Genomic DNA, 21477 nt, shown 5'->3' on the forward strand with positions numbered 1-21477 from the left:
ACCACCTTGGGCCCAACTCAAGCCCAACTCCGTATCTTGCTGCTCCTTGAATACTCTGTGGGTGAAAAAGTCCTGAGAACCTGATTTTGTTTCACGGACTCATGTATTGGAATCAAAGATAAGGTCCTGATGTAAGAAAAGGAGGAAGGTCCAGACCTTAGATGTCTCAGAGACTCCTTATGCATGTGCCACAGGGCCAAAGTCCTCTTTGCTTGTCTCATGCCTCCCATATTTTGCACTGATTAATGCACAGCTGCTGAATTCAAAAGAGAAGAAACAGACCTGCCCCATCTCATACTGCACAACAGTCATTGGGCTGGGTGCTCGCCAGGAAGATGGTTGATTCCTAACTCCTCTGGCCCAGAACCCAGCTCTCCCACTTACCAGGAAAGTGCTCTTTGTACCAGACAACACATCTGTTCTCAGAATGGGGCTGTCAGGCTGTCACATGCAGGAGTGCTGCCTGCTGTGGGCAGTGTGCAAACTCCTCTCTTGTGCCCCCTTCCCCAGTCATGGCCCAGCACAGAGCAGGGAGTTGCTCTCTCCAGGAAAAGTGATAAGGACCAACAGCAGGGGCTGACTGACTTAGCCCAACCATGGGAGTATCTCTTCAGGCATGGGATGCTCAAGTCAGAGCTGCAGTAACTGGTCTGAAAATGGGCCAGGTATCGACACCCAGAGTGATTTCATTTACTGCAATGCTTATGGATCCTCTAGCTAATCAGAGGACTGTAGTTTCAAGGTTCCCATTGTGGAAATCCTAGGAATTTGTAGAATAAAAGGGTCAGAAATACCAAGATGGAAAAGGCAGGTCATAATCTAATCCCATTTTCCTTCCTACTCATAGGAAGGCAAGCAAGAGAAAATAACAACCTGGAAGACAGAGTCAGTAAGTCAAATATTTTTATTGATGTCCTTTCTTATTTGTAACCATTCGTCATTAACTTTATTGCACAGACCAAAATTAGTGATTGACTTTAATCTTCCTAAATTATAACTTTTATAGCTTTTGCATTTTTACCAAGAGAAGACAAGATCATGAGTAAGTCTCTACATGGAATCAAAGATAGGAAGCAACCTCTTACTAATCCTCATGCAAGCTACTGATTATTGGAGACTGAGGTTGAGTATTATTTCAGGAAAAAGTTCATGAGTCTGCTCATCTCAAGCTAATTTATAGTCTTTTCACAACTGATGTAATTTTTCTCTATTAGATAATAATTACAGGCATATTAAGCAATATTAACATTATTAAACAACAATGAACAGCTGCCTGAAAGTATACTATGGCAATGCAAAACCTGAATAATACAAGAGCCTTACCTGGCAATTTCCTGTTAAGAGTTTTTCTAAGCTTCTAGAATTTTTTGTTTTACAGGTCTAGAGATTTTAAACAGAATAAATCTAACATTCATATTTACAGGAAGATTAATGCCTGGCCCAAGAACTCCAGGGACACTTACACTTTCTATACCAACAAATTACTCCCATTTGGAAAAGGAGCTATTGCTTTATCGTGGCATTACCACAGAAGCTGCTTTCTGAGCCAATGTATTGAATGCATTTTGTGCAATGAGTCTTGCAGGAGGCTAAAATATATTGCTGCTACTCTTTGTGCCTTGCTCTTTTGCAAGCAGACACTAAGCTGCAGATTTGGCTGCCGCCAAGTATGTATTTTGTATGTGGACTATTATTACTAATAAAAGTAAAATAAGTTATTCAATATGAATGACTGCTCCTCTCCTCCTTGATGTACATAAAATAAGCCACATATAATGTGAGAGTAAACTCAGGTGACTGTTATAACTCTGTGGCACTCCTACAGTAACAAAGAGAAGAAAAAAGTTAAATGCTTCCAACAAAGCAGTTTCCTTAAATTATCCTTTAAAAACAAATTAACAAAAAAAAACTAGTCACAAATCCATTTTACTAACTTTTTGTTTCCTGAAGGTTTCTCTTTACCAATACTTTCCTAAAAAATAACTATGTTTAAGGAATTTGCAGATAATTATCACAAGACACAATAGAGAACAAGTATCCTACTTATTTATTTTCCTCTTTTCCTGGAAGCAGAAGTCCCCTAAATCATAACTATGTAATATCAAGGCTTCTACACAGGAAAGCTTCAGCGTGCACCAAAGGAGGAAAGAAACGGAAGCTTCACTTATGGATCTCTATGGATCGGACTGGGACATCTACACACCCCAGCTCTCCCACATAAATCCCAAATCACATAAACCATGAAAATCTCTTGGTGGTTTATGAACTGAGTAAATACTTGTACTAAGGCAGATGGACTTTTTCTGGACATAAAAACAAACAAACCAAAAATCATGTACATGTGAGAGAGGAATGGCCATACTGCTGTGTAAACCACTTTCCATGGTCCCAGCCTTTGGAGATCAGCAAGTTTTAACTGATACAAGGATTTCTACCAAAAACAACTGCACTAAACCAAAATCCTTCCAGTAAAACAGAATTATAATTAAGTTCCAGGTTATGTACAAGCATGTAGTTCAAACATTTCTTTTTCTGTCAGAAAACACTAGACAAAAGATTGCAAAAAAAACCACACAAATTTTGCCTCATAGATTTAATCAACAGGATTTGCAAAAGAGCGTCAAGTATTCTGAAATGATTTATGAGCTGCAAAAGTGATGCATGAGTCATTCAAAGTGTATCAGTTGTATTAAAATTTCAGTTATCGGTGTTTACTGATGGCAGGCTGAGAAAAAGAGTGAGAGAACAGACAACAGAATAAATAAAAATATTGGTGAGGTCATAACAGACATTGCTTAAACCTGTAGTTGAAAGGATTATGTACAGCAAGGAAAAAAGCTTTCCTCCTTTTTCAAAGAGATTGCACATTGTCAAGGTCCACTTCCATCAGAGAAATACATTAAAATAATTTTCAATCTATATTCAATTTTCTGGCCTATTTAAAGTATTCAAAGACACAGGAAAGACTAGACTTCTGCCAAGCAGATTAAAGAAAACTGCATTCCTACATATTTTAACTATACAGTTACACATTCAAATTCAAAGCAGAAAAATAATTCAATGCAAATACTCAAGAAATACAGAATTATGGACTCTGATAAATCTGAGAGATGCAAGACTATGAAAGGAGTGCCTGAACTTGATGAGGAGATCTGTGTAGGATGGTTTCTGGATCCTTGTATTCATTTGAAGGATCCATCACAGCTGCATATAACTCACTGTAAGCCCTGCAGACCAGTTCTGTTGACTGTTTTATTATCTGCTCTCTAAAAATCAAAACAAAATAACATAATTTGCAAATTATAGGGAATATAACTGTACTACATACAAGGAATTAAAGACATACATTAAAAATAAACATTAAAAACTCCTAAAAAAGGGCTTCTTTCTCTCGTATCTCAGTAACCAAGATAGGAGCTTCATTAATTCTACAATCAAGCAGAAACTAATAAAATGATTTAATTTGCATACATCAGTTTCCTACCTGCACTCACCTGTATATTTTAAAAGACTGATAAACTTAGTGATTTACCTTCTACCTCCAGTAGCTTCTCACTGTCCTTTGTAAATACACACTTTTTTCATCTACTAGGAAATATATTCTATTTGCCTTATCTCGACAGAAAGATTCCATTAGGAGTCCATAATCAGACAAAAACCAGTGATAGTGATCAGAGATTTAAAACACAATCTTTTACCAACAATGCTATGAAGTCTGTATCGTGTTATTTTTCTGGAGATAAATACCCGAATAACAGTGCACACAGACTGAATGCTAAATTTAACTGGGAAGTTTAATATTTTTTACAAACAACCTAATAATTTTATTTTACATTGCCCATTGAATCAGTTTACTTAAATCATCGTGGTGATGGTGCTTACAGTAGCAGACGCATTTTCATCTATTAGGAACAGCAGTTACAACTATTTTACAGCCAAACCCATGCAATGGGAACTCCAGCAGAAGCTGAGGAAACCAAGGTAACCACAAATCCAGAGTCAGCCCTGCTGTAATATGCAGCAGAGAAACAAAAGCAACAAAATTGCATCCACTAAAATCAGGGCTGAATTCACAGACTGCTGGCAATTGAGACATTAAAGAAATTTCAAAGATGAAGTACAAAAATCTTTCTCTTTACAGGAAACAGTAAGGGACAAGAAGCTATGAGAAAGCAGATTATAAGACCAATTCTGACAAACAGTATCCAGTTTTTTTATATACAGCATCAACTGCAAGTATTGCTATGTTATTAGAATACCTGAAAAAAGGACTGTCCTTATAATAGCAAATTCAAACCCACTACTATAGGGGAAATATATTCAGGGTGTTCAGGTAAGACAACTGTCCCTGACCTCAGCCTGGGATCACTAAGGTACTGTAACATGACAATCTTTTATGAAAGCATTGCACACAGAATTTGGGTAGAACTAGTGCATCAAATTGATAAATAAAAAAAGTTTGTTAAAATATTCAGAGGACTGAACAGAATCACATGTGTTGTTCAATCAAATAATGTCAGTGTCATTAATCAGTACATTAGGATTTCAGTTGCCATAACAACGTGATACATTTATTACTAACACAAATGGCAGCACTTGCTAAAAATAGTAATTCCAGCACTCAGTTTCTGTGATCCAACACGAATGAAAAGAGCTTTTCAAGACCAACAACCATATGAATACATAGCTTAAGGCTTTTTAAATGAGTGAAGGAATTTGAAAGACAAGAGCATGCACTGGTAATGTTGGAAGGAATGTTCTTCACAGTTGCAAAGCTTAAATTATATTGCCAATGAGTATATAATACACTGGTCCCTTATCAAAGCATGTGGTCTGATTCTGAGAACCAAAGACCTCATAGGTTACCTCTCAATTGTCTGATTACAGGAAAAATGTCTTCAAAATTGAAAATTCCAACTACTATAGCCAGGGATTTAAGTTATAGCACTGGTTAAATATTTTGCTTGAATTTTGAGAAAATTCAGAATTTTCAAGGCTTATTTAATACTGACTAGCAGGACAGTGATTCTCCAAGCAAGTCAGTAAATGAATATTTAAATTTCAGAAGGACTGCTTGTGTTTAAAGTTAGTTGTTTGAAGGCTAATGGGCTAACTGATTTATTTATTTTGTTTTCTTTCTGAGCAGAACCTGACCTACAGGATTGATTATAGCAGGTTAATAAACTTCTGCATGTTAGCTGAGTTGAAGCAGTGATAGCAATCAACCTCACACAAGGTCCCCCTCTTACCTCTCAACTGTTCACTGCTGCAAGATAATATTAATTCAGCTTGAAATGTGCTGAGAGGTTTAAAAAGCTTATCAATGGGATAAGGTTGATAGTGCCTACATAACCAATTAGTCTTGGTTCATTTGACAGGAGGATTGATTAAGTTCAAGTACTTTCACTGCGCCAGAGTCTTTATGGTAGCATAGAATCTACCTCTTAAAATTACCTCTGTGTTAGCAATGAAAAGTTGAGGCTTTCAAAATACATTTACTGTCATTATGATTTTTAAATAGACCTACATTTAAGAAAATATATCAAGTGCTAAAATACAGTTTAATATCCTGACAGTAAGAAGCAGAAGTTGTGATGTCTCAATGACATTATTGGTCAAGCTGCCCTGCTTGATCTGTACAGAGAATAGAGCTCTCCCACAACAGGGTCAGCTTGCCAGCTGTGGGAATGGTAAATCTGGCAGAGACACCCAATGCCAGCTGAAAAACAGCATTCCCTGTGCACAGCCATGCTCCATCTGTATGGTGTGACACTGGAAGTCTTTGGATGAGGAGAACCTGAGCAATGCAGCACGAGAACCTGGCAGCTGGACTAGCTGATCATTGTAGGTCCCTTCCAACCAAACTGTTCAATTCCCAACAATAATTATTTTTCCCTTGACATGTCATTTTTCAATTGCAAGATGCTGTAATACAACCCCATTGAGGACAAGCACTAGTAATGAAACTCCAAATACTGTTGCATTATGTAAAATGTGATGTACTTCTCTCAGTTTCTGGTATATTCAGTTACCTGCGTTCTTCACAAGAGTGGTAAAAATAATGTCAAGGAAAGTTTTTGATCAGTGCAACATATATTTCTCTGAATTTTACTACAGAAAGTCTTCATGTAGTTCACATTTAATTGGAAAGAAACCTGTGGCACTTTCCCTAGCCTCAGGGTTCAGCTATATTCAAAAAAACAAGATAAGAGATAAATAATGAAGTTCTTACTTCCATACTTCAAAGAAATCTCTAAAAAAAATACATTAGGTGAAAAGTAAAATAATCTCAGCAAAATATTCAATGAGACAGAATGCCAATATTCTACAGCAGAAGACAACAAAGGTGAAAATTCTAGAACTGACAAAGCAGTGGGGATAAAAGAAATCTTGGAGAATTATATATTTCACCTGTCTTTGGAAAGCTTACAAAATAGTTCTAAAACAATTTATAACTAAGTTGACAAAAAACTGCTGACACAGCAGAACATGTTCAAAATAGATTAATGTAATTCATTTTGATGGTGTCTCTTAAATCAAGAGTAGCTACTTGAGAAAGTTACAGAATTAGATGCCCCTCACTGCTTGCTCAAAAAGAGGAGAGTCAGAACAAAACTGAATTGTGACCTGAAGGACAATGCAAATATCATCACAGCTGATAACTTGAATTCTCATCATGATTCACTAAAACCTAATCAAATTCATCTTTGTGATCATTATTCAGGCATAATAGAAATTCAGAGGCAAGGTACTTACTTCACAGTGGCACTCAGAAGGAAATTCAGCTGAGACATTACCAGACTATCTGGAGCAGACAGATAACGATCAAACTGAGCCTGCAAGGAGAAGAGAATACGAGATCAACATATTAACACCTTGCCATTACAGGAAAATAGGTAAAACCACAACTTCTGAAAACATCTCTGATTACATTAAAACACAGAACTTAATTGTCCAAAGCAAATTATTGACTTCAGCACCTCTACCACCAAAATTTTGTTTCTGACCCTGAGGAATATGAGTGGAGGGCAAATAATGAGAATCCAGCTTCTATAATTATCCATCCAAGCTTCCTATACAGCTGGTGCAGGCACTTATACATCACTGAAGATCACACTGAGTCTATTCAATGCAGAGAGAATACAAGACAGCTTCAGAGCTATCTACTATCTACTGTGTCCAAATTAGACATGTTGCTTGATTCTTTTTTCATGTTTCTTTTTACTTTTTGGCAGGGAGTCACTGTTTATGCTGGGAAAAACAAAGAGCAAATCACCTACTTCAGGCATCTTGAACTGCTTCTATGCCTACTTCTCTTTCTCACAGAATACAGTGATAAGAGCAGTGCTTTGATTCCAAGAAAAAACATTACTCCAGTCTTCAACAGTCAATCAGAAAAATTGGGGCTGCCCCATTCCTGGCAGTGTTTATGGCCAGGCTGGATGCAGTTTTGAGCAACCTGGTCTAGTGGAAGTATCCCTGTACCAAGGCAGGAAGGTTGGAACGAGACGGTTCTTAAGGTCTGCTCCAACCCAAACCATTCTGTGACTGTGTGGTCAAATAGGTGACTACTGAGAAGATGAAACCAAGTGTTCTCACAGGTGAAAACACAAGGAATTTTGAATACATATTACACTAAGAAGCATTTTAATTAGGCAGTGAGAGGAAGAATTCTTACCAGCAATGTCATCAAACATTGAACAGATTATCCAAAAAACCTGTATAATCTCCATCTTTGGGATTACTCACTAAGATAAGGCCCTAAGTAAGTTTATCTAATGATGCCAACCTTCCTCTTCATTCATTCACTGAATGAACATTCTCAGCTCCTAAAATCCCCATCCATCCATCATTTAAAACACAGGTAAAAACATGTAATGAAGTCAGAGTTCTTACAAATTAATTATTTGGGGTTTTCTGTCCTTGTTTGGAAAGCAAGGGAGCTTTGTTGAGAAGGGTATGGACTTAACAAGCACCCCACTTGCAAGCATGTACAAGCAACTTAAAAAGCTGGGACCTGGAAAACTTTTAAGCATAAATGGGAGCCAGTTAATCTGCCTGCAAGTACTTCCCCCCGGTTTAAATCCTGAGAAGCCAATAGATTAGGCTGATAGATGGAATCTATGTGGGTTTGGTTTCAGCATACTTGGTTGCATTCTGGTTGAAGTTTGTTCACAGAAGAAGGTATTAAGTAATGAACAAAATAAAACAGCTGGATTCTTCTCTTAACTATTCAAGGGAAATTATTACGTACCACTGTAGATAACAGTGTTACATATATATAGTTTAAAGAGAAGGTCCCCAAGCTTCAGCCTTTAAATTCATTGTTAGCCTACAAGACCATGATAAACAGAAGATATTTTAAATGTAAAATTCATAAGTTTTAATAAGAATGCATGCTGATCTGAGTATACCACTGAATGCTCTGTGCCAGAGCTCTGTTCATCCAACCAGCTTGGGAATTGCTGGTTTAAATCCTTAACAGAAAAAATGGGTTACACCATCATAATTGGGATGCATTCAACATAAAAGTTTTTTTAAAAACGTTTTTAAATTCCATTTTTTTCCATGGGTGTATACATACATTGCTGCATGAGCAGGCCTTTACAGTTAAACTTTTAGAATAAAGCTAAACTTGGCTAAGTAAGAAGAGTGAGAGATCATACATTATTGCCTACTGAACTGCGATATTGCTATCTCTAGCCTTCACACACTCTAAGAAAAAATATCAGCTGATAATTTTCTTTAAAATACATTGTAGCTTTCAACTTAAAAAAAAAAACCCATAACTCTGACATAAACCCAGAATCTAACTTCTGAGTAAAGCTGAACTATTTGCATAAAATCAAAGCCTTAGTACTAAGATTATAAATGATAGCAGAACCTATATTTCAAAGCATTGAGGCAAAAAAAGAAACTTTGGTGATTAAAACTAATTAGAGCTAAGTATTTGCTTTTAGCAAGTTAAGATGACTCGTGGGACAGCATTCTTGTAAGTAAAGATCTGCTTCTCAAGACTTAGAAAATATTATTCTATTACTAGCCCTTCAGAAATAATTTATGTATTTATTACTTCAAGCAGTCAAATTACTACAAACGAAGAAAGTATTCCCAGACATGTAATTCAGCTATTCTTAAAGAGTAGGACTGATTAGATGAATATCTTCTACTACAGATGAATATCTTCTAATCACATAATTAACAGTATTCTTTACCATGTCACAGCATCACCACCATAATAGGAAAGTTATAAATGCTTACCATTGCAACCTTCAGGGACACGGAATCCATACTTGACAAATTTGAAAGAGGACCCTAAGCATCAAAGTAATTCAACAGGGGGAAAAAAAAGGTCATACTAGCACATAGAAAAAGATAAATAATAAAGTACAATCAGTTCAGTAGTTAATTTTTACTTGGTCCTGCTACAGGATCATAAATGCTTGGAAACTATCACCATTTTAGTATGAAATCCTGTTAACAGCTCATTTGTATAATACCACTCCCTTAAATTAAAAGCTGAGAATATGGAATTCTTAATTCTTAAGAAAATCCTTTTCTTCCCTCTTCACCATTAAATAAAGCCAAAAATAGCCTTTCACAAGGTCTAAAATAAAAACTGAACTGCAAACTGGCTACATCCCCTTGGTAATCCAGACTTAAGAGATAACAACTTGCTCTATCTATCTGTTCTTGGACCCTGAAGAATTCAGACCTGCTTCCCAGTAAACCCCCTGCGCTACTATGGCAGTACAATGCATAAATGCTGCTTAGTCCCCTAGCAAATTCTGCAAAAACATCACCTCTGCAGCCAGGCAGCTGTACAGATAGAAATGAAAATTTCTACATTCCATTAACAACCTGCCCTAGTCAACTTGAAATTGGTTTTAAAACGGGAGATAGGCTCATGAATAGAAAACTAAGTTGAGTTATTAATCAGATTATTTACACATTTATTTATTCATCTTTATACATAAAAATCTGTTGAGTTTGGGCACTTTATGCAAAATTATTAGCTGAAGAAACAACATAAAGCTCTCCAACAGAGTTCTGCTTTCTCCAGAAAACACTGTTTTTCACTTCTACAAAAGATCACAAAAGGACATAGGCACAGCTGAAGGGAAGAAGGGCTGTAATAACACCTACCACATTGCAACTGTGCTTCACAAGAAAGGGAGAGCGTGAGCTCTGAATTCCAGTTTTCAGCTCCTCTAAGAAATCTCAAGTTTTCACTTTGAGAATCTCACTGTCTTGGTACTAGAATAGCTACAGCAACAAATAAGGACGAAAGAAGGAACTACTTCAAACTACTACTAAATTCATCTGCAAGTTTTCCACAGAAGAGAAAAAGCAGCAATTACCAAATGCATGCAGCTATCTATGGACTCCATGCGTGGTGCTATAGGAAGGGGAAAGCTGTAGCTGCAAGGTGCCTGCGCTGAATAGTCCTGGTCCCATGTGAAAACCCAACATTTCTGAATCTTTTGTTGGTTTCAGCTCCATTTGCAAGAAGATTAGTGCCAAAATTCTACTAGTTGGCAAGTGTGTAGTACCCCCAGAACATGTAAATTCTGTAAGCTCACCTGTTCTGGTTTGTGTTGCTGCAGAGCATTATAAATGTAACTCAGACCAGCTCTCGTCAGCACGTAGGAAGCTTGCTCATTTATGAGTGTATCTAAATGAGCTTCAATCTGAAATGTTAGGCATAAGGTATTTATAAAGAGTATGTGAGAATGTTAAATGTAACAAGTTCTGAGGTTAAAAGGTCTAGAAACACAAATAAAAAAAGGGAAAAACCCACAAATAAGGAAGACTGATCAACAAACAAGGAAATACTACAAATACATACAGCATAATTATTTTATCTATTTACATCTTTCATATTACCAGGATCTAATAATAAAAATGCAGAGAATTCTTTCATATCTGACTAGTAAGAGAACCTTTTTTTTTATTATTTTTAAGTACAACACCACCAAAAATGAAGATTATAGCCTTGATCTTAAAAATTTCTATATAATTTTATTTTCTTATAATTCTCTGGAAATATGTGATAAAATCGTTCAACTTTTATTGAAAATACTGACAATAACATGCCAGTTTTATAATGAACAAGAGAGAGTCTTTCATAAGGAAAATAAAATTGAAACTAAATCATACTCAGAAATGATTTAAAATTCAATACTGATAAACATGTACTTGAAAAAAGTCAGCTGAAAGAACAATAGACAATGAAATTACAGTTATCCATTTTGTTTTAATTATCTTCACATAAAAAAAACTTGTAAGAGTATTTTACACTCTTAATATAATCTTTACTTTGCAGGAAAACCTAATCTCTAAATCCAGTCACAGCAGCAGCAATCATTTCTCAGTTTGAGCAGTCTCAGAAAGACATTTGGGTATATATGCATTATTACTTCATTTTTACAGATAACTACCCCATAATTTTTTCTTCCAATCCTAAATAAAAGAAAAAAATTATAATAAAGTCTAGTAAAATATAAGACTCTTTGGTCTGATACTAAAGAGTTCACCTTTTTACTTCCAGAAGAACACACTTTCCTTTTTAAATCAGAAGGGAAAACTTAATATTTCAATTTGGAGTTTTTAACTGTCTTAGTGAGTTCTTTTTCTAAGAAAAATGTTTCTCCTTTTAAATATGCCATTCTAACTCCACTTGAATAACCTACTTATGTATAATCTTAAAGATTTTTTTCAGTCTGTTCCTGTATTTGTAAAATGTTTGAAGAAAGTAAATGGTATTAAATGTGTAAGCTTCAGCTCTACTGCTTTTCTGAAGAATAAATCAATTGCAATATTTACTGTGAAAGGAGCTCTGATAAAGAAATTAGAAATACCCCAGACAGTTTGGTGAGGTTGTCTGTTTATTTCAGAGCTAAAAGGTACTAAAAATTCTGATTAGGAGTAGAAAGTGAAAAATGGCTTGCAGCCAATCCTTGCTGATCCCTTCAAGTAAGAATTTGTGACGTTTTTCAAGCCCCCCAGCTTCAAAGGCTCTCCTGAGATATACGGCAGACATATTCATGTGGCAAAATATAAATGGGCAGTGGCCAAGTTTTTGTAAGTCAACAGTTAGTAAATTTTCCCTTCCATTTCAAAACTACCACATATGAACTACTAGAGAGGCAGAAAGCAGGACTGAAGCAGTAACTTCAGCTACACCATATTCTAGTATAAAATAGATGATGATCTAGTACTAACTGTATGATGGAACACAGTCAGCCCCTTTGAGCTTTCAATTTCCATTTGCTTCTTCTCTAACACTTTGCAGATAAATATTAGAATGATTATGATAATGAAAGTGTTCACCCATCTGGGTTTATCTGCAACTAAACCAAACCAAACAAAATCTTTTAATCATTTTTTTGTCTGTTTAAAATGAAAGATGATATCTGCTCATGGTCTCAGATAAGAAGTCTTTTTATCCCATTTCTTGAATATTGATAACGTTGGCTTTGGGTTGATTTTAAGATAAATATGTTCACATCCCAACTTACAGTGTGCAAAAAATCAGTAATAAGTTCATTTTCTTTTGGGGCTGCTAAAGCTTACCTGAAACTGCAGCATTTCTAGACGTTTGTCAGTGAATTCAAAGAGAGCCAGAGTAGTCCTCATCATGTAAAGTGAATTTACCATGTAGGTTGCCATGTCAGCTGTGCCCAAATTACTAGCAGACATAGTACACATCTGTAACAATGGATCTAGCACACAAGACAGAACCTAAAATAGTAAACACACAGAAAAGAGGGAAGGGAGGGAAGAAATCATGTCACACGAGGCTTCTAACCTCATTCTGTCTCTATCATGTATTTATTCCCCAAAGCAGAATAAAGAGGAATGAGAGTTTCCAGCTGTGAAAGCAGTTTTCTACTGGATTTGTCAGCAGGTGATCACCTACCACAGTGATGGGAAAAGTATAAAAACCTGAGAAGAACAGATTCCAGCCTAGCAGGAGGAAAAATAACCCAGATTAGATAATTGGTAATTGTGCAATCTTGAGGGTGTATTTACTTAATGGAGTAGTAATTGGATAACAGAATTTAGATACTGTGTTAAGAGTAGCACTCCATACTCAACTGTAATTATCCATTTTGTTAGTCACCCTGTTATGCACATTACAAACTCTGGTTTGACAGAGAGCTCCAGAATGGAACCAGACAAAAAGATTAATGTTCCATCTACCTTTTGTACACTGAAACTAACTTACACATTCTTTTTTTGCCCCTCTCCCTCCTCTTCACACACATAAAGTAGTCAAACATTCTTGTACCTGCACAAAGTCAGCCTGACGGGCATCCAGTGGAATAACAGATGAGTCATGAGATGCCAGAACCTCCCGTAGCAAGTTAAGTGTCTGATTTAGAGCAGAACTTGGGCCAAGATCAGGAGGTGGGAGCTCAACCTGAAGAATAATATTATCTGTTTGTGAGGACTTTTATTAATCTCTTTTACAGCAAATACCACCCAGTCTGTTAGCACAAATGCAATCAGCTAACAACAAAATTATATATAGGCACACAGAGAAGAACTTTAATTTGACACTGGACAAATCTAGCACATTTCAGACAATAACTGCATGCAACTTTGAGCATAACCATCTCATTCAGTGCCAAACAAGCAACATTGAATTTCTCCTTTCATTCAGACTACGCCTACTTTACCATTTGGAGAAACCCAAACACTACTGGTTTCGGCAGTGAAAAAAAATACATTTACAAGATTAGGTGCCAGAGAGTGCCACCTTGTTGGCGTCACTGAGTTCACTTTCAGCAGGACCTCCTGCAAACACTTCAGAATAGTGCAGGCAGAGCTCTGGGAGATGAGAGCCATGCTGCAGCTGTTCTTGGCAACATTACACAGCTTCTGTGATGCTGAGTATGAGACCCGTAGTCACAAGTGCAGTAGTCTCAATCCCCAGCAAGCTTGCACCTTAAATTGCCAGTACACAAATGAACTGCACACAAGCTAACTCAAGTACACCTACATGAACTGCAATGAGACTGCACAAACTAAAATGCAGCCTTATGCCAAAGATAAGCAGGTAATGCAGATGTTTAAAAAATGAAGAAGTTTGTGTATATTAGAGAAAAAATATACTTTCCAAGTCAAATTATGAAAATTGGATTCCTGAAATGGACTAAAATTCCATGCTATTTTTAACCCAGGCTCACACACTTTAGCCCTTTCTTTGTAACAGGCAAATACTCATTAAACACTTAATAAAACATTTATAGAAAATCTAGCACGTCTTTTTCCCAACTCACATTTCTTAGGATCTACTCCAAAACCAGCTGCATTCTTTTGTCTCCAGTGCTGCTTCAAACTGGCTTCCTGCTGCCTCCAAACCCTTACTACAACCACATTTCCTTCTGCCAACAATCCACTTCCCACCCTTCTCTCTTCTGCCCATGCAAGGGCAAACACAGATGCGGCTGGACCATGTGGGAGTAAGAAGACGCTCAGCAATACACAGCAAGTTAAGACTTAAAGGCATAAACTCTCCAGAAGGAGGTAGGGAGAAGTAAGTTTGGATGGGACTGGCCCATGTGTCTCAATCAGGATATCTGGCACAGCAGAGCAACACAGTGTGCACTTCCACAGTACTCTTAAAACTCCAGATCTAAAGAAAAGGCAGCAGCTTTGGATGGCTCCAAGTCATGGGCTACATCTTCCATACCTTCCCAAATGAGAAATGGCACAGTAATATGGATGTCAGAATCTTCAAGTTAAAAAAGAAAATAAAAAAATCCAAGAGGCAGAGGCTGATGGCCAAAGAAACCAAGAAGGAGAGCATGGCAAACATCTTCAGAGCAGAACATCACAAAGCCTTCTGGAAATGAATTTATACCTGATGAACATGCCAGCAAAGAAAGAAAAAACAAACTCTCTCTTTGAAACTTTCACACTTGTGCTTTGAAACATTTGAGATACCATACATGTTCCCCACACTGTTACCAAGACAGATGTAATGAAAGTTTTTTTCATCTTTCTGAATATAAAATATTTCTCTACTCTCACTTTCCAAAAACGAGTATACTGAACTCAAGGAATTAACAGAAAACTAAATCTAATAGGTTCAGAGAACAGTTGTTCAGCCCAAGTGGTCTTGAAAGCACAAAACAAATATTCTAGCAATAAAGTAACAGTAATTCAAAAAGAGGCACTTAATCAGTGCTGATCAGTAGTAAAGTATTGAAATTTACAGCACTGAATTACTTTCTTCTTGTTTCTTGTTATTATTAGGAGTATTGATTGTGTCCTGAACACATCATCCTCAGACTTGAACTGGACCACATTCAGTGATATTTTGGCATTTGGCATTGAGACTAGAGTTTGATGGAGTTTTCACTTCCAACAGACACACAGATCATGGCAATTATAATTTCAGGCTCCTTTGCACAGAATTTTTGTCTCCTGATGTAGCTAGTGCTCAGAAGCTCTTAAATTAGCTTCATCTTTCACTTTTCTGATCCTTTACAGTCCACTGTCTTCTAGGTAAGAGCAAAGAACAACATAATGGAAGAAGAAAATATGGCAAGGAAAAAATATTTAGGTCACTAGATTTTATTTGGGTTACTCTGAAATTCCTGACTACTGCAATAGAGACAAAATTATCAGTAAGTGGAAGAAGAATCAAAGTAGTACTACATTAATTTTGAAAATTTTAACTTTTGACACATGAATACAAAGTGAGGCAGTTTTTTTTCAAAATTATAAAAGAAAATTTAAAAATAGACACTTCAAATTTATAGAGGAACCTACAGACTTCAACTCATGAGTACTAATCACTATTCTAATAAAAAATAATTGATGCCCTGAATGTTTTACATGCACTAAGAGATCATTATAATTGATCCTATTTCCAGAAAAATAGGTTTCAAATACATGCTGAGTTTTACTTTTGAAGTACCTCTTTCAGATGCAAGCTAGACAGCTTCTAACTAAAACATGATTAGGGAAGTTCTGCAGCAGCAAGTTCAACTGCATTAAAACATACTCTACCACAGTCTTAAGTCTCTAATCGGTTTTAACTACCAGTTCAGTCACACAGAAATGATGCCAAACAGCTCTTCAGCCTTTCAAAAAACCCAAGAAATTATCCATTTTTAAAATCCAATATACAAAACTGAAAGGAATTCTGAAATGGGTACTAAAACTTGTACATAAGCTTTAGTACAAAAAATTGTATCTTCTTTTCTGCCTATTAATCAATGGGGAAAAGATACCAAGCCAGTAGTATTCCTCCAAACATATAATCCAGAGCAGGTTTGTCTATGAGAGCAAGTAGCTCAAAGGATGTCTTATGGAATTTTACAAACAGCAAAGGAAAATACAGAAAAAAGAAAAGGCAGCATCAACAGTCAAGAAGTGTGCACGTATGTTGATTGTTTCCCTTTCTCATTTACAGAACAGGTTACATTTTTAAAGGAGGCAGATTTTCTTCTGAAAATACTGCAGTCAATCAGAACTTCACATACTATGATACTTGAACATTAGAAAGTTAACAGTTACAATGTTCATGAAGGGAATGAGTACCTCCTACACAAGGAGAGGACGTGTTCTGCCTCCAGAAGAGAAGGCTGAAGGGGGGATGTTATAAATGTGTAGAACTATGTGAAGTGAGGGATGAAGATGGAGATAGACTCTTCTCAGTGGTGTCCAGTAACATGTCAAGAGGCAATGGCCACAGATTAGGACACAATAAAACAATTTTTACTGTGAGGTTAGTCAAGCACTGAAGACAGCTGCACAGTGAAGTTTTGAGGTCTATCCATTGTGATAGTAAAACTTCAGCTAGTGCAAGTCCTAGGCAACCTGCTATAGCTGACACTGGGCCATTAGCAAGATGGTTGTACTAGATTGTTTCTAGTTTCCTGCTGAACTCCTCCATTCTTTAATTTTGTGACACTACTACTAAATAAAACAAGATGGTAATTTAAAACAGAACTCCACAGAGAAAGTCCTTACGAGTAACAAAAGGAAGGTCAGTGGCTTTTATAAAAGCCTAATCAGCTTTAAATACAGCTTCTTAAAAACCCCCACTGGCAGGGGCTGGATCCAAAATACTACAGAGCGGAACCTTGTAAAAATGTTATGAATTTTTCATGCTGTCAGTTAACACTGAGCAGCATCAACTGCAGAGTCCATTCTTGTCAGCTGAGACAATATACACCAGCACTCCAAGAAATCTGAGTGCATGTCTTATCAGAGAAGCTGTCTTAAAATTTTCTGGTCCTATTAGGATCCTAAAAAGGTCAACAAAGTAGAATGCCTAATGGCATGCTTGTCTTTTCAGCTATCAAATTGATCTTGGACAAAAAGATAACTAGTTTTGCTTTGTTCTCATGGATCCATTTAAAAGCACAGTAGCATTCAGATCACAACAACAATAATCATTCTTATTCAGTCTGCCCCACATCTGATTCCCCAGAAACCTAATAGGTTTCATTCTGGCAAGAATCAAATTATGAAGGACAACTTTACAATTATTCCCATGCAATGTTTTAATATCTCTCTCACTAACAAACTTAAAAGAGGATGCAATCACAGCATTTAATTAGCACACATCTATTCTAAAAAAGAACAGCATTAAGGAATAATAATCCCAAAATCTAATTTGGGATACTCTACTAATAGTCTTCTAACAGCTCAGACAGCAGATGACTGGAGTTTGGCACAATTCTTCTCTAGTGCCCTTATGATAACTCTCATTACATTTTATTAAATGTTTGCAATTATTCTTTCCTTTAATAATTGTTCTGGAACACTAGTGAAACCAGAGGAAGGATATGTGGGCTTGAAAATTCCCACTCTCCTAATTTAACAGGTGGTGCAATAAAACATGCTGACATTGGTTGGTCAAACACAGTTGCTAAAATGCCTCACCAATGGATTCATTATAATAAGTAAGTCCTATATTGAGAGGACTGAAAGCGCAGTCCATCCACTCCAGTCCATTAGGTACTCTGAACTTTACTCCCAGTTTCATTAGAACAGTTCCTGTTGTTCTGACAATTATTTTCATTCACTATTTTCTCCTGTTTTTACAATCATCTGTAAAATGGTCATCTGTAAAGGGCTGTTCTTAGATCCAGACAATGAGTAACACAAGCAGGATCCTGAATTCCTGTACAACTGATTTATAAGCACAGAGTGAAAAGAAACATGGAAAAGGATACATAAGGATTTTAACAATTTTGATTCACTTTACTAGCATGGTTGGTAGACCCCGGCTGGGTCCAAAAAACCTAAAAAGCAACAAATACAAACATTTTCCTCAGCATAAGGACACCAATACTGGCCAGGAAACATACTGGTTCAGCCAAGAACCAGAAAAAAATCAATTGCTACCAGAGCTAGAAAGTACTGACAAGAATGCTGAAACCTGGCTGTGACGAGTAAGAGCCACTAAGGCAAAGGAGAGACAGTTTCCTCAAGAAGAGCTGATACACCAAACCCCCAGTGACACAGGAGGTTGCTGGTAGCCCACAGCTTTGTAGGATGTCAACAAAAAAGAGTTCTATAGCAGCCTGAGAATCTCAAAGTCATGAATGGCATTCTAAACCCTTAAAAACAAAGTGGCTTTGCAACAACTCTGTTCACAAGCTTTGTGACAGGTTTCAAGAAGTGTTGGAACCAAAGAGACTCTCTTGTGTACTGCATTTCTTTGATAACAACGGACTCGGCTTTCCAGCAGTCTGCTGAATATTTCTGTCACATGGATTTCAGATCAAACAGAGCTACCTGAGAAGCCTGAATGAGAATCCCATAAAAAAAGTTTTCTCAGAATAAATTGTTTGAAGTTGAGAGTTGCTGAGTATTTTATTTTCAGGTTCCAACCAGGATGCTTGAGATCTTCTTATGTAATGAAAAAAGTTCATAGCAAAGTGCTTCTGGGCAAACCAGTAAGTATTCTGAAGTAACCAGGGATTTCCCTCTATCATTTACACTGATGGCTTGACAACCAAGAGGGAGAATCCTGATCTAAGACTGCCTAAAAGCTTCCATACACCTCCACACTAGTGACACTCCTTATGTAATATGGGACTCTACTCAAAAATAGATATGAAGAGGAAGCTATTTTCTTGTCCTAGAAAGAACAGCCTGAAGTCTCATTTTCCCACTGTGCTTTAGAAATTAAATCACAGGCAGATTGAAGGCAATGCTCAACTCAGGATAATCAATAATCTAGGGAATTAAATTGTCTGTAGTGATGGGGACATCAAATTACCATCTTGTCATTTGTCTGCATCTTAAGGACAGGATCTTGAGGAGTTAGCATATTTAATGAAACCTGCTTTGTCTAAAAAATGTTCCCAACTAGCTATACTTAAGTGAAAGATTTGCTTAAATCATATTCTGGTCTATCAATTACTAGATATAATGTAGATATTAAAAAAGCGAATTATCAGCAACAACAGATAATACTGAGGAAATACTATTGTTAAAATTGTCTACCTGACAGGCCATTCACAACCTTCCAATAATCTAAACAGAAGAGGCACTTAAACCTAGAAATAGAAGTATTTTTACTTCAGAACATCCCATTTGCATTTTAATGTATTTCCAAAATTATTCAAATTGTCTTAAGAATCATATTTTAATCAAAGTATTGGACAATTGTTATTCTTTGAAGCAGGTTTATCGATGCCTTAAGATGCATAATCTAAATTGAAGTAAGAAAGCACAATTTCCAGATTGTTCAAGTGAAAAGCAATTTACTAATTTTCCCAGTGAATATTCTCTAGCAGCACAACAGGAACAGCAATGAAGCCTTTGCAATTGCCTGTATAAGCACAAAAGGTCTATCTTCCAGGGGTTTAATCTTCTCTGAAAAAAAAAAAAATCTGGAAGCAATTGCAGTGCATACATAGCTGGCAAAAAGCTGGAAAAAGGCTGGGACATGAAGAAAATCCTACTAATACATATACACAGTTTTGGTCTGAACATGCATTTTTAAAAGCATGGTAAAAAGCAACTTTCAGTTTCCTCAAAATGTAAAGGCATTGTGACATTCACTACTAAATTTACAAAGACAAATGAAAAGGCATAAAACCTGCTTATCTGTACACTGACAAAAAAAACTAAGTAACAAGAGAATTAAATTTATGATAAAAGAAAGGTCTTTATCATATGGAACCTAACGTTTCTCTGAGTGTAATCAGCCTATAAATTTTGTATTTTTTATGAAGCAAAACTAATTTCAGTCATGAAGAGATAAGCCATCATTCTATCAATTCAGTAATCCACTCAAAAAGGTAATAATATAATGTGCTACAGAGGACTATCTAAAACTCAGTTAGCTCTAACACATTAGAACAGTAAGATTTCTTCTCAGACATTGAGTTACCTCATTGTTAACTCCTGAAGCAGATTAATAAATAATTGTGGAAGCCTTTGTTACCCATATATCTAACAATCCTCTAAATCTCTTTAAGCTTTTGACCTCAATTATATTCTGAGGAAAGATCTTCATAGGGCACATTGGCAATGTAATATTGTCAACATTTCAGACTTAATTTATAAATGTGTTTCTGAGAAAGAGCAATATTATGATCTTTTCCCATTACATGGTAAGCTCGGTATTCCATTCATTACTTGTAATAAAACACCACTGAAGGTGGCAGTGCAATCACTGCCTTCATTTAAGGCCAGTAAAAGCAAATTTGACTACTTTATAAAACAGTGACAGCATCTAGAACCAGTTACATCCACAAGGGGGGCTGAGGGAGGGGGAACTAAGAGGGCAAAGAGGGCTACACAACCTTTCCACAGCGACAATAGAAAGAACACACACTATGGACTAAGGGATCATAATTCCTTTATCATTCTTCTTCTGAATTCTACACATTTCCAAACTGAAAACAGTGTATCGCCCAAAACAAAACCTCAATGACTGTGGGTTATGTGAGCAGGAAAATCATGCTGGATCCTAATTGAGTACAGATGCAATACCCAACAGGATAAATAAATAAAAAAAGAGATAAATACAGAGAAGTTTTCAAACCAGAAAAATTTCTTTCCTTAAGCACTTTGTAAGTAAAGAGCAGTCATAGATTTTTGCTAAGGTCCATCACTGATTTCTTTTCATATAAGGAAAAATTACCCATGACATACCCAGATACTTTAATTCAGCTTACATATTAAGAAATAAAATGTTTTTTGTAAATTCATGCTGTCCTTGTCCATTGCATGTTTTAGGAACTCAGCTTTAGCTGATCCTTGAGTAAGCATTAATAGCAAAGGAACTATTACTGATATGATAATGCATTCAAATGGAAATACCCGACAGCAACAAGGCATTAAGTGGACTTCAGCACTATGGACTGTGGGTGGTAGGAGCTAAGGAGTAACCCAATGAATGAATGAATCCACTGAAAGGAGTCACTGGGATATGTGGGAGAGGAGAAACAACTGCTGCTTTAAGAAAGTCATTCCCCAGCCCCTGCAGAA

The 21477-nt window shown here is 36.5% G+C and overlaps 1 protein-coding gene across 3 annotated transcripts in view; it reads right to left on the bottom strand.

Annotated features, from left to right (window-relative positions):
* Nucleotides 1-886: 886 nt before the first annotated feature.
* Nucleotides 887-21477, bottom strand: part of COG6 (component of oligomeric golgi complex 6) — a 53037-nt gene continuing 32446 nt past the window's right edge. For 2 of the 3 annotated variants that reach the window (XM_083855096.1, XM_083855098.1), the window contains exons 14-19: nt 13295-13426; nt 12577-12744; nt 10584-10691; nt 9262-9315; nt 6757-6836; nt 887-3266 (exon numbers count right to left, since the gene is read on the bottom strand). In XM_083855096.1, the coding sequence (XP_083711222.1) occupies nt 3119-3266; nt 6757-6836; nt 9262-9315; nt 10584-10691; nt 12577-12744; nt 13295-13426 (690 nt within the window). In that variant the 3' untranslated portion in view covers nt 887-3118. The remainder of the gene's footprint in view (nt 3267-6756; nt 6837-9261; nt 9316-10583; nt 10692-12576; nt 12745-13294; nt 13427-21477) is intronic. The other variant, XM_083855097.1, reaches the window with a different exon arrangement.

Source organism: Zosterops lateralis, assembly GCF_965231275.1.
Source record: "Zosterops lateralis genome assembly, chromosome: 2".
Lineage (NCBI taxonomy): Eukaryota > Metazoa > Chordata > Aves > Passeriformes > Zosteropidae > Zosterops > Zosterops lateralis.